Genomic DNA, 17,357 nt, shown 5'->3' with positions numbered 1-17,357 from the left:
ATTTATTCCTAGGTATTTTATTCTTTTTGATGCAATTGTAAATGGGATTTTAAAAAATTTGTCTTTCTAATAGTTTGTTATTTGTGTATAGTAATGCAAGATTTTGTATCCTGCAACTTTAGTGAATTCTTTTATGAGTTCTAAGAGTGTTTCTTGGTGGAGTCTTCAGGGTTTTCTATATATAATATCATGTCATCTGCAATTAGTGACAGTTTTACTTCTTCCTTTCCAATTTGGATGCTTTTTATTTCTTTTTCTTGCCTAATTGCTCTGGCTAGGACTTCCAATACTATGTTGAATAAAAGTGGTGAGAGTGGGCATCCTTGTCTTGTTCCTGATCTTAAAGGAAAAGCTTTCAGCTTTTCACCTTTGAGTATGATTATGATGTTAGCTGTGGGCTTGTCATAAATGGCCTTTATTATGTTGAGGCACATTCATTCTATACCTAATTTGTTGAGAGTTTTCATCATGAAAGGTTGTTGAATTTTGTCACATGATTTCCTGCATCTATTGAGATAATCATATGATTTTTATCCTTCCTTTTGTTAATGTGGTGGGTCACTTGATTGATTTGAAGATGTTGAAACATCCTTGCATTACTGGAATAAATCTCATGTGATCATGGTGTATGATCCTCTTAATGTATTGTGGAAAGAGGCTTGCTACTATTTTGTTGAAAATTTTTGCATCTATGTTAATCAGGAATTTGGTCTGTAATATTCTTTTCTAGTGGTCCTCAGGGTAATGCTGATCTTGTAAAATGAGTTTGGGAGTGTTCCCTCTTATTTTTTGGAAGAATTTGAGAAGGATTGGTATTAATTCTTTTTTGAATGTTTGATAGAATTCACCAGGGAAGCTGTCTGGTCCTGGACTTTTGTTTGTTGGGAGGTTTTTGATTATTGATTTAGTCTCCTTACTGGTAATCAGTCTGTTCAGATTTTCTATTTCTTCATAATTCAGTTTTGATAGGTTGTGTGTTTCTAAAAATTTATCCATTTCTTCTAGGTTGTCAAATTTGTTGGCATATAATTGTTCATAGCAATCTCTTATGATCCTTTGTATTTCTGTAGTATCAGTTGTAATGTCTCCTCTTTCATTTCTGGTTTTATTTATTTCAGTCCTCTCTCTTGTTTTCTTGCTAAGTCTAGCTAATAGTTTGTTGACTCAAAAAATCTTGATAAAGAACCAGCTCTTAGTTTCACTGATTTTTTTTCTGTTGTCTTTTTAGTTTCCATTTTACTTATTTCTGCTCTGATCTTTGTTATTTCCTTCCTTCTACTAATTTTGGAAATTTTTTTTCTAGTCCTTCAGGTGTTAAACGTAGGACATTTATTTGAGATATTTCTTGTTTCTTAAGGTAGGCATTTATGAACTTCCCTCTTACAACTGTTTTTGCTGCATCTCATAAATTTTGTTATGTTTATTATTTTTGTTTGTCTCACATATTTTAAAATTTTTCCTTTGATTTCTTCTTTGACCCATTGGTTATTCAGCAGCATGTTGTTTAATCACCACATATTTGTGAATTTTCCAGTTTTCGTCTCGTAATTGGTTTCTAGTTTCATACCATTATGGTCAGAAAAGATGCTTGATATGATTTCAATCCTCTTAAATTTATTGACTTATTTTGTGGCCTAACATAAACAAATATAATGTTATATGTCAATTATACCTCAATTTAAATATTTTTAATTAAAAAAAATAAAATAGAGACCTAAAAGGAACCAGAAATCCTTGAAGAAAAGGCTGATAGTACACTTGGAACATGTTCAAGAGGCACCTGGAACTTCTTATCACGTCAGAAATAAAGGAAGCTAGCAAAGATTACTGGAGCTGAGTCAAAAGTCAGTGAGGCTCCCACTGGCCAAAGTTGGGATGATTCTGGCTATCAAGAATAGTAACTGCAGGGACTTCCCTGGTGGTCCAGTGGTTAAGACTCCATGCTCCCAGGCAGGGGGTCCAGGTTCCATCCCTGGTTAGGGAACTAGATCCTGCATGCCGCAACTAAGACCCGGCACAGCCAAATTAAAAAAAAAAAAAATAGTAACTGCAATAGGCTGAAGCAAACAAAATATGCTTAAATTCATGAGTTTATAATAATATTTAAAAAAAGAACATCTCATTATCCACCTTTGGAAAGTGCTAGGGAACCAACTTATTTTGAAAACTAGTAATTGAAACAAGCATTTGTCCTGCCTTTACTATGCTACCTGTCCCTCAGTTGATGAAGAAAAGTTGCTCTTTATAAGTATGTCAACACATAAATGAAAAAGGATAAAATTGGAGTTTATCACTTTGCAACCTTGTGATATTGTGATTTATAGTAAGAAATATATATTTGGTCTTTGTCTCATTTTTGGTACAGAGCTCCTAAAACCCTTGGGATTTCCTAAATGATGAGTCTGGTAAAGGTGTCTCTTGTTATGTTAATGAGGTGACTTTTTGACCCCACTGAGGGATGGGGCCTGGTTGCCAGGAGAAGCTACCATATAATTAGAGGATTGGAACTTTTAGTTCCAATCCTGGAGGTTTAAACAATCCTCCTGGGGCTGGAGGTTTAAACAATCAGCCATGGCCTATGATTTAATCATCCATGCCTATGTAATGAAGCCTTCATAAAACCCCAAAAGGATGGTGTTCAGAGAGCTTCCAGGTTGGGGGACCAGAACACTTCTATGTGTCACGTGCAGGGCCCCAAACTCCGCAAGGACAGAAGCTCTTTTGTTCAGGACTTCGCCTTATGTATCTCTTCAACCAGCTGTCAATTTATATCCCTTAATAGCCTCTGTAGCAAGCTAGTAATCTCGTGGGTAAATGGGTTTCCTGAGTTCTGTGAGCTGCTCTAGCAAATAAGTCAAACCCAAGAAGTGGGTTGTGGGAACCTCTGATTTTATAGCCAGTAAGGTCAGAAGTATCAATACAAGTAACAACCTGGATTTTCGACTGGGATCTGAAGTCTGCTCTAGCAAATTAATCATGCCCAGGAAGAGACAGTCAGAATCTCTAGTCTATAGCCGGTGGGTCAGAAGAAGAGGTAACAACATGGGCTTACGATTGAGGTCAGAAGTGGAGAGCAATCTTGTGGGGCTGAACTCAACCTGTGGAATCTGATGCTGTCTCTGAGTAGATAGTGTCAGAATTGAATTGTAGGACACCCAGCTGGTGTTAGAGAATTGCTTGGTGTTGTGGGGACCGCCCCTCAGCCCCATGTTGGAAATTGGGTCCAGAACCTTTAAGCTCTTATTGAAGTGATGATCTAATTAACTCAGAGGATGCTCATTAGTGACTGCAAATTACACAAAAAGAAAGACAGGTGCCGACTGATTTGATCAAGGCTCTAGATTGAACTACCAAGTTACAGAAAATACAGAGGACAGAAAAACATTTAAATATCACCATAGGGATTAATTTGCAGAACTAGTCTGTGGGAAATTTACCGGAAAACTGCCTGGTTTCTTAAACAAATAAATGCCAGCAGGGAAAAAGGAGAGGGACAAGGAAGCTACTGAATAAAAGATTAAAAAACATATCAATCAAACTGTATTTGGATCCTGATTCAAACAAAGAGACTGTTAAAAAAACTTATGAGAAAATCAGGGAAATTTGAATGCTGAGTATTTGATGGTGTTAAGAAACTAATGTCTTTGGTTGTGATAATGGTATTATGGTTATGTTAAAAAGGTAATCCTCATCTTTCAAAGACACATATTGAAATACTTATGACTGATATAACTAAAAATACAGAATATTGTTATGCTGACTTCTCCAACCTGAATATAGAAATATGTATATATTTGGCTGTACCACGTGGCTTGCAGGATCTTAGTTCCCTGACCAGGGTGAAAGCACAGAGTCCTAATCACTGGACCTCCAGGGAATTCCCAAGATAGAAATATATTAATGCAGCAGTACTTTCCATCCCCCCCCCCGGCTTTATTGAGATATAATTAACATATAACATTGTGGAAGTTTAAATTATACATGATTATTTCATACATGTATATATTGTGAAACATTAATATTGGTTACTATATCCTTCACCTCACATAATTACCATTTTTTTGGTGATGGTAGTGGTGGTGAGAACATTTAAGATTTATTCTCTTGGCAATTTTCGAGTGTACAATACAGCATTGTTAACTATTGTCACCCTGCTGCACATTAGATCCCCAGAACTTATTTATCTTACATCTGGAAGCTTGTACCCTTTGACCAACATCTCATTTTCCCCAACCCCAGCCCTGGCAACCACCAATCTACTCTCTGTTTCTATGAGTTTGTCTTTTTTAGATACCTATACAAGTGAGATCACACAGGATATTTCTGTCTGAAGTATTTAACTTAGCATAATGCTCATCTATGTTATCATAGCAGGATTTCCTTCTTTTTTTAAAGGATGAGTAATATTCCACTGTATGTGTATATATATACATACAATTTGAGATGTATATATATATATCTCAAATTTTCCTTTCATCCTTCGATGGACACAGGTTGTTTGTTTCCACATCTTGGCTAATCATAAATAATGTTGCAATGAACATGGGGATGCAGATATATTTTGGGGATAGTGATTTCATTTCCTTTGAATATATACCCAGAAGTGAGATTGCTGGATCATAGGTAGCTCTATTTTTAATTTTTTGAGGAACTTTCATACTGTTTTCCCTAATACAGCCATTCTTTCCACTGCAAAGCACAGTGAGTAGAGAAGCCATTCAGAAGCCTAGGGTTCCAGGCAAATTTGAATTGTAAACCAGCTGTCCCAATACTCTAGGGGTGGGTCCTTTCAAATAGATGAGAGAGGAGACTGGATAGGTAAACTACTATTGGAACATGCCTGACACACAAATCAAAGGCTCACCGTGACTCTATTACTGCCACTGGGATACTAAAATAGCCTCCTGACTGATCCCTCTTGGGCTTCCATCCTTCCCCACCCCTCAGAATAATCTCAAAACAGTGGCCAGAGTAATCATTTAAAATATGTACATCATATGATTTTACTTTTCTCCTTAACACTTTCCAATGGCTTTCCAGCTCACCTAGAATAAAATCCAAAGGCTTTACCATGGTCCCATGCTACCTCTATGACTCTCCCCCTCTGTCATTCCATGCTACCTCCACTGGCTTTCCTGCTGTTCCTCTAACATTCCAGGCTTTCTCCAAGTTCAGGGCCTTTACATTGGGCTGTTCCCTGTGTCTGAAATTGTCCTTTTACATAACAGCATGACTCTTTTACAACCTTCAGATTTTTCTCAAGGGTCACATTCTCAAGGAGGTCTTCCCTGGGCATGTTATCTACAGTTTCAAAACTCTCCTTTACTCACTTCCCATCCCCTTTCCTGCTTTATTTTCACTCCTTAGCTAATCTGATATACATTTTACTTAATTTGTCTTACTTATTTTAAGTTCCTCTCAGCAAGCTGCATGAGGTCAGAGGTTTGCCTGTTTTCTTCACTGCTATGTCCCTGGTCATAATAGGTGATTACTTAGGAAATATTTGTTAAATACGTAAATGAATAATTGCAAGTCACTCCCCGCCCCACAGTTCATTCAAACCTAGTCATGTCACCTTATCAATGATGCCCTTCCTGAAGATCCTATACAAAGTAGCACCTTTCCCCCTACATACACACAGAGATCATTACTGAATCTCCTTACCATTCTTTTTCCAAAAAATTGCATTTAGCACATTTCGACATATTATATATTTATGTATTTATTTTCTCTTCCCTTCCCTGTGGATTCTAATTTCCATGAAGGCTAGGACTGTATCCTCAGGGCCGTAGAACAGCCCTTGACTCTTGGTAGGTACTCAGTAGCTATTTTTTTTTTTTTAGATTAATTTGTGCTTTTATTTGCCAGTATAACTACAGTGGCCTGCAAACTTTTTTGATCTAAAAGGTACATTTTACATCACAATCCAACAAACACACACACATATATAATATGTATACATATATAAAAGTGAAACAAAAGTTTTGCCAAAAAGTCTACTCTGAGTGTTTTTTTTTTTTTAAACCAAGGATGAACTTCACTGACACATCATAATCACCAAAGTCCCCAGTTCATCTTAGGGTTCACTTTAATGAAATGAATAGTGTTGCACGTTCTACGGGTTTGGACAAAAGTATGGTGACATAAAATCATTATGTCATACAAAGTATTTTCACCGCTTATAAAAACTTCTGTCCTGTGCTCTGTGTATTCATCTCTCCTCACCCCCAAATTCCTGGCAACCATTGATCTTTTTATTGTCTCCATAGTGTTGCTTTTTCCAGAATGGCATATAGTTGGAATCTATTATTTTTTCCTTGAAAAGAGAGGTTCAAAGCCTTTATGTCTGTAAGACTACTCATGGCCCACCCACGCGTGGACCGGACAGACTCTAGGTGGCAAACTCCCCCACTAAATACCGTAGGTTTCCTTCCAATACTGAGCCCTGTCGCACTGGTCCTGCCCAGCAGCCACGTGGAGGTGCAGGGGAACACGTGTTGGGTATTTGCTCATAGGAAGACCACAAGCTTTGTGCCCCTTCTCACAATGAACCCAGATTCCTGTCGGGTGTGTTGTAAACACACGAGCCATTTCTTCAGGCCCCCTGCTCTGAGCACACCCCAAGTAGCTATTTCTTGGATGAATTAATGAACCAGTTCGGTCCGATAGTTTCCCCGCCAGGATCACGAACTCTGTCAGGGTGGCTATGAGCTTCCAGCAGGATCAAGAGAAGCTCGCCAGCGAGCACTCTAAACTCCTTCAACTCCCGTGCCTCTTCAAAGAAAGGCGATGCCCTTTGCAGGGAACTGCAAAAACATCGGTGTTCCCCATTTCATTTCTGTCCCTAAAATTTAACCACAGAATTGACAGCTCAGGCGAACGCAGCGAATAAAAGTATTTAGCAAATTACTTTGTAGTCTGTAAACTAAACTTAAAGGATTTTCTCGACTTTATACCACTGTCGCACGTTGGGAGAACAAAAGCTAGTTCCTAGTAGGCGGGAGCCGGCCCCAACCAGCCAGGATCTGCGCCCTCCCGACCCCGACAGGATTGGTCCAGGCTCCGCAGGCACCGCCCGGGTCGGGCAGCCGGCGCCCTCGTGGGCGGGGCCGTCCCGTGAGGCGCGTGGGAGGAGCGAGGCGGGGCGGCCCGGGCGTCCTCCTGTCCACCGAGCTCAGGATTGGCTGAGGTTCGGCAGGCATCGCCGCGGCCGGGCATCCGCCCGCATATGGGCGGGGTTGTCCCGTGAGGCGCGTGGGGCAGGCGGGGCTGGGGCTGGGCTGGGCTGGGGCTTGGCTTCGGGCTGGCGTTGGGGATGCTGCTGCTGGGCCGACCTGCGGGACTTGAGCCTTGGCCCGAGGGATGGCCAACGTGCGGGTGGCCGTGAGAGTCCGGCCCCTCAGTAACAGGTGAGTCTAGGCGGGAGGGGTCGCCTGAGGCGTCAAACGAGCTGAGAGGAGGGCGAGGTCCTCGCCTCTCCCTCCAGGGATTCTGGCGCGGAGAAATCAGACACAAAGTGACCCAAGGGTCCAGCGTCCGGAAACTGTAAAAGCCTGGCGGGACAAAGCCTCGCTCGGGTTGGGTTTTCGATTAGTGCCCTGGCGGGTAGCGGTTAGCGGATGGCCTCAGGGTGGCCTACCCTGTGTCCCTGGAGTCCTGCCAGCAGGAGTTTTGAGGGGCCGCGGCTCAAGTCTTTTTTTTTTTTTTTTAACATCTTTATTGGAGTGTAATTGCTTTACAATGGTGTGTTAGTTTCTGCTTTATAACAAAGTGAATCAGCTATACGCATACATATATCCCCATATCCCCTCCTTCTTGCGTCTCCCTCCCACCGTCCCTATCCCACCCCTCTAGGTGGTCACAAAGCACCGAGCTGCTCTCCCTGTGCTATGCAGCTGCTTCCCATTAGCTATCTTTGGTAGTGTATATATGTCCATGCCACTCTCTCACTTCGTCCCAGCTTACCCTTCCCCCTCCCCGCATCAAGTTCATTCTCTACATCTGCGTTTTTATTCCTGTCCTGCCCGTAGGTTCTTAAGAACCTTTTTTTTTTTTTTTTATTCCATATATATGTGTTAGCATACGGTATTTGTTTTTCTTTCTTGATGCATGGTGTGGGCCTTTCTCCCTGGGTACACCGAGAAGGGCTGGGAAAGTATCTCACGTGGGGGAGAGGGATCGGGCGGTCTCCTGTCTCTTCTTGGTGACTCTGACGTACCTGTGAGGAATGGGGCAGAATTGTGTGCGTCCCTGAGTGCACATGGGTTTCTCTGTGAAGATGTGGAGGAAAGCAGATTGTAAGGTATGAGAGGGAAACGGAGGCTCAGAGAGATGGTGGTTTCATTCGGTGCTCGACAGCAGAACTGGGAAGAAGGGGAAGTCATTTTAACCCCTTCCCTCAACGTAGTCAGTGCCCATTTCCTCACGCGTGAATCTGATCCTGTACTTCTCAGCTGTTGAGGCATCCAGGGTCCAGCCGCATAATTTCTTTCCCTTCTGACTGATTTTCCACTCATAGGTTTGGAAAGTCAGGGAAGGCTTCACAGAAGGGTTGGTGCTTGAACCCAAATGCTTTTAAAACAGCTGCTAAAGTCTGCTGACAGGTGGAGAAGGTGTAAAGAGCCCTCTGTGTGAGAACACTGAGAGTGAAGGACTTAGGCTGTTAGGAAACAGAAACGTTTCAGTTGTTTGAGGAGAGGGTGTGTGGAGGGAGATGAGTGGTAGGAGATAAAAATGGAAGCTTGACCTCTAAGATTTCTTGCCAAGTACCACATAAGATCCAATGACTTTGTTAACTGAGTCTGTGCTTCCCAAATAGTTCCAATATGTGCCTTCAGGTCCCAAACCACATTCTGCCACCTTTAATTTTTCCAGATGAGAAAATGGTCTTGTTTAAGATCTAAAAGTAGGTAAGAGCCGAGATTCCTTTCACCAGACCAAGCCGCTCCTTCCTGAGATAACAGAAAAGTTGGACTTCTTTCTCAGATGCCTGTTTGCTCAGTAGGACTAGAATAGACCATCAGTAAAATGATAATATGGGAAACGGCTTCGGTGCCCTCCCTTCTACGTCACAGTTGTTTCCCATAATCAGAAAATCCATGTCTCATTATAAGATGCTGCCCCTTGTTTGTCCCAAATCATCCATCATTGAGAGAACATGTTTTCTTCTGCCAATACTGTAGGCTCTGGAACACTAGCCACTGCCCTGGCAAAAGTTACTTTTCATGCACTATATTCCCTTTCTGTGCTCTTCTTTTTAAATCTGTGAAATAGTGTAACTACTTTAATGGGTTTTTTTGTGAAGATCAAATGAAAGGGTATATTAAAAATACTTAGAACAGAGCCTGGCTCATTTTAAGTGTCCAGTGAAGTGCTAGCTATATAATTTTTTTTTTTTTTTTATATAATTTTTAACAGCTGCTTTTATTCCTCCCTCTTCTTAGCTGTCTTTTTTTTTTTTTTTTTTTTTTTAAGTTTTACAAATGAATAGATCAGTGGAAATGGCTGGGTTATTTTCTCCTCTAGGGCAGTGATTCTCAAATTATAGGAGACATACAGTCCACCTGGGAAGCTTGTTATACTGCAAGTTGTTAACAGGAGTTCCAATTAACTAGCCCCACCTTCTCCCATAATTCTGATGAAGGTAACCTGTGGACCACACTTTGAGAAACACTGTCCTAGGAGTAAACGTGTAACGGAGGATTTATTCCTGTGCAAAATCTTTAACCCTAAGGAATGAATGCCTGTTGGTAGAATTCAGGACCCAGAGGCATCAGTAGACTTCCTTTGAGCTCTGTGCAGTCCGCTGCCCAGTTGAGGTTGGTGCCCTTTCTTTCTCTTCTGCTCAACTTTAATTTGTCCTCATTTTGTTTTAGAATATTTTGGAACCACTAGATTACCAATGGCAGTGGTCCAGGCAGGGGAGGGACAGCATCTCACCCACCTTTAGTGTCATATCTTTCTGTCAAGAGGTCAAGTTCAAGACCCTTTTTTCTTTCGGCTGCTTTATGCTAAAAAGTCCTAGATAAATCCTCAAAATAGGGCTTACTTTAAAATATTAAATAGATTTGCAAACGTTATTGCATATTTTCCCCCTTATTTTCTTTATTGTCCAAATTTACTATAACCTGTGTATTTTATAATGGGTGGAGGGAGAATAAAACCTACTTTTAAATGCAGAAAGGAAAAAAAATTATCTTAACACCAAAGATGAAAGATTTTCTTTGGGAGAGCTGAGGGCTGGGGGCAGGAGGTGTAGTTTTATGATCCTGGGGGACAGAGAATATCCCTGCTGCCTTAAGTACTGTCTTGTATGAAATGTGAAAGACAGAGCATCAGGGCCTTGAGGAAATTTAAGTAACAGAAATGTCATCACCTGGGAGAGGGAAATTTTTTATCCAGGGCTTTATCCCAAACACACTGACAGGTTTAAAAAAATAATCTTAAATGTAAAGACCCCTGTCTCACTGTGCACCCCTTGCCCCCCCACCCCAGCCCCCAAATCCTCAAGGTCACATCCTGGAAACCCTGGGGAAAGATAAAAATGAGACTGAATATATTTGCTCAACTTTCAGGTCTCAGGCCAGGAGCAATTTAATTGATAACTTTCTTTGTAGTAGAAAAAGTGCCAATGAGTTAACTCTCATCTATTAACATTCTGACCTTAAGCACTTTAGCTAAGTTCTTTATGCTGTGAAAAAGGATATCATATCTAGAATGGAGTGTATTCCATTCATTTTGGCCCTAAGGTATGTGGATCATATGGATTAAGCCCCTTAAAGTGAATTTAGGGGTTGGATAGTTGTTAGCAGTGTTACTACAGAACTGCAGTTCAGGAAGATTCTTAAGGATCTTGGCTCTCATTCTGATTTAGGAAGACATAAGGAAAGGATTTGGGAAGCATGTTCTCAGGTCTCAACAGAGAGGACTCCAAAACCTTTTTCGTTATTTTCTGTGCTCAGAATATCAGAGAAAATGAGAAGTGATGCCATGCTGTGTGCTGAGCAGAGGATATTCTCCGTGGTTTCCAAGCCTGATTTCTAAGTCATATGGCTTTGTGGTTAGACAGATCTGGGTTGAAATTTCAGCTCTGCCACTGCTAGCTGTGTGACCTTGGACAAGTTACATAATTTCTCTCAGCCTTAGTCTTCATTCTGAAAAAATGAAGATATGTTAGGAAGCTATGTCAGGAGGGTGTGTTAAGAGGATTGCATAAGGTGAAGTATAGTACATACTCTACTTAATACAGTGCTTGGCACATAGAGGGTGCCCAACAACGGTGACTCTTCACTGTTCCCAAGCCAAATTCTAATAATCCAGGGAAGAGTGCCAACTAGGGGACTGCTTGATATGATGCTGATAGCCATTTATGGAGACGGGCACCCCAGTTATGGAGACAGCAATAGGGAAACACTTTGTCCCAATAGTGCTGTTCTCAGCTGCTCTTTTCTTTCTTTTTTTTAAAAATAAATGTATTTATTTATTTATTTATTTTTGGCTGCGTTGGGTCTTCGTTGCTGTGTGTGGGCTTTCTCTAGTTGTGGCAAGCGGGGCCTACTCTTCATCGTGGTGCGCAGGCTTCTCATTGCGGTGGCTTGTCTTGTTGCAGAGCACGGGCTCTAGGCGCACGGGCTTCAGTAGTTGTGGCCCACGGGCTCAGTAGTTGTGGCCCACGGGCTCTAGAGCGCAGGCTCAGTAGTTGTGGCGCACGGGCTTAGTTGCTACGCGGCATGTGGGATCTTCCCAGACCAGGGCTCAAACCCTTGTCCCCTGCATTGGCAGGTGGATTCTTAACCACTGTGCCACCAAGGAAGTGCCTCTTTTCTTGATTAACTTAAAGAAGCAATATTTCTTCTCATATGGGTTGTGTTTTGTTTCTAGGGAGACCAAAGAAGGGGGAAGAATTATTGTGGAAGTTGATGGCAAAGTGGCAAAAATCAGGAATTTAAAGGTAAGCCTGAAATTGTTTTCCTTTTTCTTTCCACTGAGGAGCTAGTATTATTACAGGGCTTCTGCGGGTGAAGGTGGGTATGTGAATGTGTTTAGAGAGGGGGATTGGGAGAGGGAAGGGCAGATAAGGGGAAATGTGGGAAGAGCTTTGAGCAACCACAAAGCAAATATAAAAATACAGCAGGAAAGAAGTTCCAGGGATGTGGCTGCTGCAGCCCCCATCAGTGGGGTACAGCTGTTTTGGAAACTGGTCAGTGGTTGTTCTGAAAGTACACACTAGGAGTGTTATGGGGGCTGTGGCCAGCTTAAATCATGCTGGGGACAATCCATGCGTATATTTAACTCACCCGACCACCAATTAGACTTTGGCTCAAGCCTCTTATTGGATATCACTTCATCTAGAAGCATTACCAGGGCTTTTAGTATGCGTCTGCTAACGCACGACTCTTTTTTTGGCCATAGTGAAGGCCAAGTAAGAGACTTTAGATCTCAGAAGAGAGTCGGTCACTAGCCCGAGTCTTGCTACAAATTCTCTTTTACAGATCTGACTGATCTTTGAGTCACGATTGGACAAATACTGGCAACTTCCTCCTCCACCCCTCACCCCTTCCTAGGGCTAATTTCCTCCATCCCATTCCTCCATTTCCCAGGCCAGCGAAAGTGGAAGGGATTCTTTGGAGAGAACAAATGGCCCTTGAGCAGTGGAGAGGGACAGGGCAGCCGGCCATGTGACTATTGCTGTGGTCAGCTTGCAGGTGGTACTCAGCGTTCCTGGGAGCTGAGGAAGCTGACTTGCAGAATGAAGGTTATCTGGATCCCAGGGCCCCCAGCCACGCCCACTCTTGTGTTACTCCTATGATGTGATCTGTTTCCTTTTGTCAGTAGCTCTCTGCTGAAACAGAAGCCTGCCAGGCTTTCAACAGGAGCTCCCCGGGGACAAAAGACCTTTCATTCTCTGCTGTCTCTTATTTATGTCTCTGTTGCCTAATCACTTCAGCTGCTTTGTTCTGAGAGCCCATATTTTTGGTTAAGAGTAAATTCTGGCCAAGATCAAACTCTAATCTGCCCCCTGCACACCTCGCTGACTGCTTACTTCCCTGAGGCCAGTTATTCACTAAGAATCTCTTAGTCATTCTGGCAGCCTCATTCTATTGTGGCTTGTGGTACCTAGTTCAAGGGATTGTTTCTTCCTGTCCAGAGTCTAAATTTTAAATAGTAAGATAGGCATTTCTGTGAATAATGCCATTCTCCCCAGTACCTGGAGGTCAGTACAGTTCCAAGCTCTGGCTCTGCCCTCATCTACCTTGGGCGGTTGGAGTGGTCCTAACTCTTCTGTCCAACATGCTTTCTCATTCACTGGGGGTGGATACCCCAATGACCTCTGTGTTTGTCCTAGGTTGATAGAGCCTGTCCCGCCCAGGGACTGAATTACTCAGGCACTACCAGTATCTTCTACAGAAATACTTAGAGAAGAAATGATACAAGAAGAAGAGGCCCAGAGAAGGAAAGGATTTTTCTCCCAAGCTGTCTTATGCCTCATAGGGCTGGTTCTTATGTGGGTTGATATGTGATAGTATGATAGACAGGCATTTAATTCTCTGGGGCTTCATTGTACCTAACAAGATGAAGACAAATGTTACTTTTCCTTTTTCCGGTAGATATGATAACGATTCTCATGATCAGTCCAGGTATCTCTGGCTACAGCAGAGAGGAATCAAGTGCCACTGGCCAGATTCTGATATTATAGTAGAGAAGACACTGGATCCTATGTTTGATTTTAGGTGGACGGTCGACCCAGTGGCTTTGGCGACTCCCGGGAGAAGGTTGTGGCATTTGGCTTTGATTACTGCTACTGGTCAGTCAACCCAGAGGACCCCCAGTATGCATCTCAGGATGTGGTAATGTCATTTTTCCTTCACTCTCCCCAGGTCTTTATAATTGAATAGTTATTGGGAAATTAACATGGAATCTGGGCCCCGGCTATTTCTTAATTGTGGTAGTTTGGTCAGAAACTAATGATGTTTTGATCTGGGAAGTGGTCGTGAGAGGCATCAGTTGCAGAAAGAGCAAAGGAGATAAGAAAAGACTGCTTGTTGAGGGCACGGAAATTGACTAGTGTCCATTTAGGCGTGGACCTCCGTCTGATTCAGATGGGTACGAGGTAGTTCAGGCAGTGTTCTGCTCCTGTGGTAGGTGAATGGGCTCACCTCAAACTTGACCTTGTGTTGTATGCAGCAGAAGGGCCCATGAGTCGTAGAGACTGGTATCTTCTTTGAGTCTTAGGCTTGTGCTCCTAGGCCGAGTGTAAAGGGCTGGACGGCTATTCTGCCAACCTGCAATGTATGTAAGAGGCGAATTCTGTTCATCTGCTGAGGATTGAGAGGATGAGCCAAGCCTTTACTGGCTGGTGCTGTAGGTCACCCTTCCTGCTGATTAGCTCTCCCATAAGTTTCTGAGGCAGCAGGTCTGGCCAGGTGGGTCTATAGGACTTCTCTCTGTTTCTGTGAAGCAGCAGCCTTGTCCTGGTTGGAGCACTGTCAAAGGTCATGCATTTAGTCCCCATGACGTCCAGCAAGCCTTGCCTGATTCAAGTCTGTGACCACAGACAATAGTCCTCATCCTAGCAGCTGCCAGGGTCCTTTCTAAAATTAGAAAAATCATTTATTTGGCCTTTCAGATGTTCTTTCTTACATGTGAAAGAGAATACTAGAGGCATATGTCTTTAGGAAAAAACATTGAAAATGGAAAAATTTGGGGGAGAACCCTAGACACCCATTGCCTATCAGTGCATACATCTTTGAATAAAAAGCCAAAGTGTGTTTTCTGCTAAGTATGTTAGTCTTTTGTGAAACTTTTCCTAATTATGCCAAAGAAACAATGTTATCAAGCCTGAGTGACTTGGAGGACAGCATAGGCATACCTCCTTTTATTGCACTTTGCTTTATTGCCTTAATGGATACTGCATTTTTTACAAATTGAAGGTTTGTGGCAACCCTGCATCAAGCAAGTCTATCCGTGCCATTTTTCATAACATTTATTCACTTCGTGTCTCTGTGTCATATTTTGGTAATTCTCGTAATATTTATAACTTTTTCATTATTATTATATTTTTTATGATGATCCCCGATCAGTGATCTTTGATGTCGCCACTATGACTCACTGAAGGCTCAGATGATGGTTAGCATTTTTTAGTCATAAAGAATTTTCAAATTAAGGTATGTTCAGTGTTTTTTAGACATAACGCTATTGCACACTTAGTATATTGCAGTATAGTGTAAACATGACTTTTGTATGCACTTGGAAACCAAAAAATTCATGTGATTGGCTTTGTTGCAATTATTTGCTTTATTGTGTTGGTCTGGAAGCAGACCTCTGAGGTCTGCCTGTACTGATTTTCTGCTGATGCAGACTTCTGAAGATGATTGGACTTCTAAAGATGATTGGATAATTCTAAACCATGGAAGTATAATTCCCCATCCTTCCCTTTTGAGGGGAACATGTGGAAACAAGACCCTAGACCACTGTGGGATTTGTTGTTTCAGTGGGTCCCTTCTATTATAATATGAGCACCCCATTTTTGTTGTCACGATGTGTTTGCTGTAAATGCTCAGCAGAAAGGGGCAGTGTGGGTATTACCTGGCCCCTACCAAGTCTTCTCCATCCTTTGGAGGATGAGGGCACTGGCAGGTCCAGGCTTATCTTGTGGCCCTTGACTCTTATCCCAGCACTCAAGCAGGTATGAGGTATCTGGTTACTGGTGTTTGTAATGTTCCACTGAGATCCTCCAAGAAGAGCCAGGAAAGGAAGTGACTCTCAAATAAGAGCGTGGGACTCCTAAAGCAGTTCACTGTTGTGACTGTATTTGTGGTATCGAAGACAGTGGTCTTTCTATTAGCAGAAAGTGTGAGCATTCTGATGGCTCTTTCCATCCTTCTTGACCATAGCATACTTAGGACTGTTCTGTACATAAGAAACATTAACTATTTTGTGTAACGTTTGATAGATAATCTGGGAAGTATGTGTAAACAAAACAAAACTACATATCTATATCTATATATCAGCAAGCTCAGGTATAATTTTGGTATGGGGCTCACTTTTTATATTTATGTAGCTTAAGTGTATAAAAATAACCTAGTGGAAACCCAGAAGCCCATAGAGGAGGGGAATTCATAAATATGATTCCTCTTCTGTTGCCTGATTTGAAGTTCAGTGGAAAGATCAAATGGCATTTGGACAGGAAGCCTGTGCAGAGAGATAAAACTAGTGTCTCCTAAGGTTTATTCTGGCTTGTTTACTAATTGTCTAAGGCACTCGTTGGTCAGGTTACGAGAGGGAAGGAAAGGAATCTCTGTCACAGGCTGGAGAAGGGCCAGAGGTCCCAGAATGGTGGCAAGACTCACATCCACATGATTTGGTTGGAGGGACTCATCGCTTTGACACAGAAATTGGAGCCCAGTCTCAACCCTAATCATTACGGCTCTGAGGTCACCAGGGGTAGGAAAGGCAGATGATCATAAAATCATAGGACTTGGCATAAGAAAGCATTTAGATGTCATCTGTTTCATCCTCTCCGAAGTACAGCAATCCTCTCTACTGTCTTTGTGATCGTATTTTGGGGGGTGGGGGGAGAGGGGCCAGTCTTATTGAAGTATAATTTTGGTACAGTAAAATTCACCATTTAGTATACAGTGTACAGTTCTGTGAGTTTTGACAAACACATACAGTTGTATAATTTACACTACAATAAGTATATAAAACAGTGCATCATCCCCCAAATTCCTTCATGTCCCTTTGTAGTCAGACTGTTCTTACCCGCCCAGCCCCTGGCAACTGCTGATCTGTTTTCTTCCCTACAGTTTTGTCTGTTCCATAATGTTGTATAAATGTAATAAAATAGTAGGTAGCCTTTTGAGTCTGGCTTACTTCACTTAGCATGATGTATCAATACTTGATATTCACCTCTGCTGTTGTGTGTACCATGTATCATTCTGATCTGTTCAGACTCATTTACATCATCTTCTTGCCCTAAAGGAATCTCATGGCTTTGGAAACACCGACTCTAATTGCAAAGAGTAAGGGACCAAGTCCCTGGAGGACTGTGCCTCCTTTTGTGAAGGAAGGACTGTCATCACCCTCAGAAGTACAGCACTGATTTCAGAATATCCAGATATCTGAGGGGGAATTTTCCCCACTGGCCTTAGGGGGATTTTGAGCAACATCATAAGGCATTGCTTGATGGTTGTGGACAAGAAGTCACATGTTCAGTGTTGGTGTTGCCTTCTCCTCATAGGCTCTTAGAGCGTTAGAACTTGAAGGGAACTTAGCAGTCATCTAGGCCGGGCTTCCCCAACCTTAGCACTGTTGATGTTTTGGCTGGTTAATTCTTTGTTGTAGGGAGTCTGTCCTGG

General features: G+C 42.2%; 1 protein-coding gene and 1 non-coding gene across 5 annotated transcripts in view; one reads left to right on the top strand and one right to left on the bottom strand.

Annotated features, from left to right (window-relative positions):
- Positions 1-6,492: 6,492 nt before the first annotated feature.
- LOC118891560 lies at positions 6,493-6,622 on the bottom strand. The gene has a single exon (XR_005019116.1). It is a non-coding gene; the product is annotated as a small nucleolar RNA SNORA11 (small nucleolar RNA).
- Positions 6,623-7,302: 680 nt separating this feature from the next.
- The window catches only part of STARD9 (StAR related lipid transfer domain containing 9), a 130,507-nt gene continuing 120,452 nt past the window's right edge, over positions 7,303-17,357 (top strand). For all 4 annotated transcript variants that reach the window (XM_036844333.1, XM_036844332.1, XM_036844331.1 and 1 more), the window contains exons 1-3: positions 7,303-7,409; positions 11,881-11,950; positions 13,731-13,847. In XM_036844333.1, coding sequence (XP_036700228.1) covers positions 7,363-7,409; positions 11,881-11,950; positions 13,731-13,847 — 234 coding nt within the window. In that variant the 5' untranslated portion in view covers positions 7,303-7,362. The remainder of the gene's footprint in view (positions 7,410-11,880; positions 11,951-13,730; positions 13,848-17,357) is intronic.

This window comes from Balaenoptera musculus, chromosome 2 (genome assembly GCF_009873245.2).
Source record: "Balaenoptera musculus isolate JJ_BM4_2016_0621 chromosome 2, mBalMus1.pri.v3, whole genome shotgun sequence".
Taxonomy (NCBI): Eukaryota; Metazoa; Chordata; class Mammalia; order Artiodactyla; family Balaenopteridae; genus Balaenoptera; species Balaenoptera musculus.
Note: the sequence above shows the minus strand (reverse complement) of the source record. Positions and strands in the feature narration are given on the sequence as shown.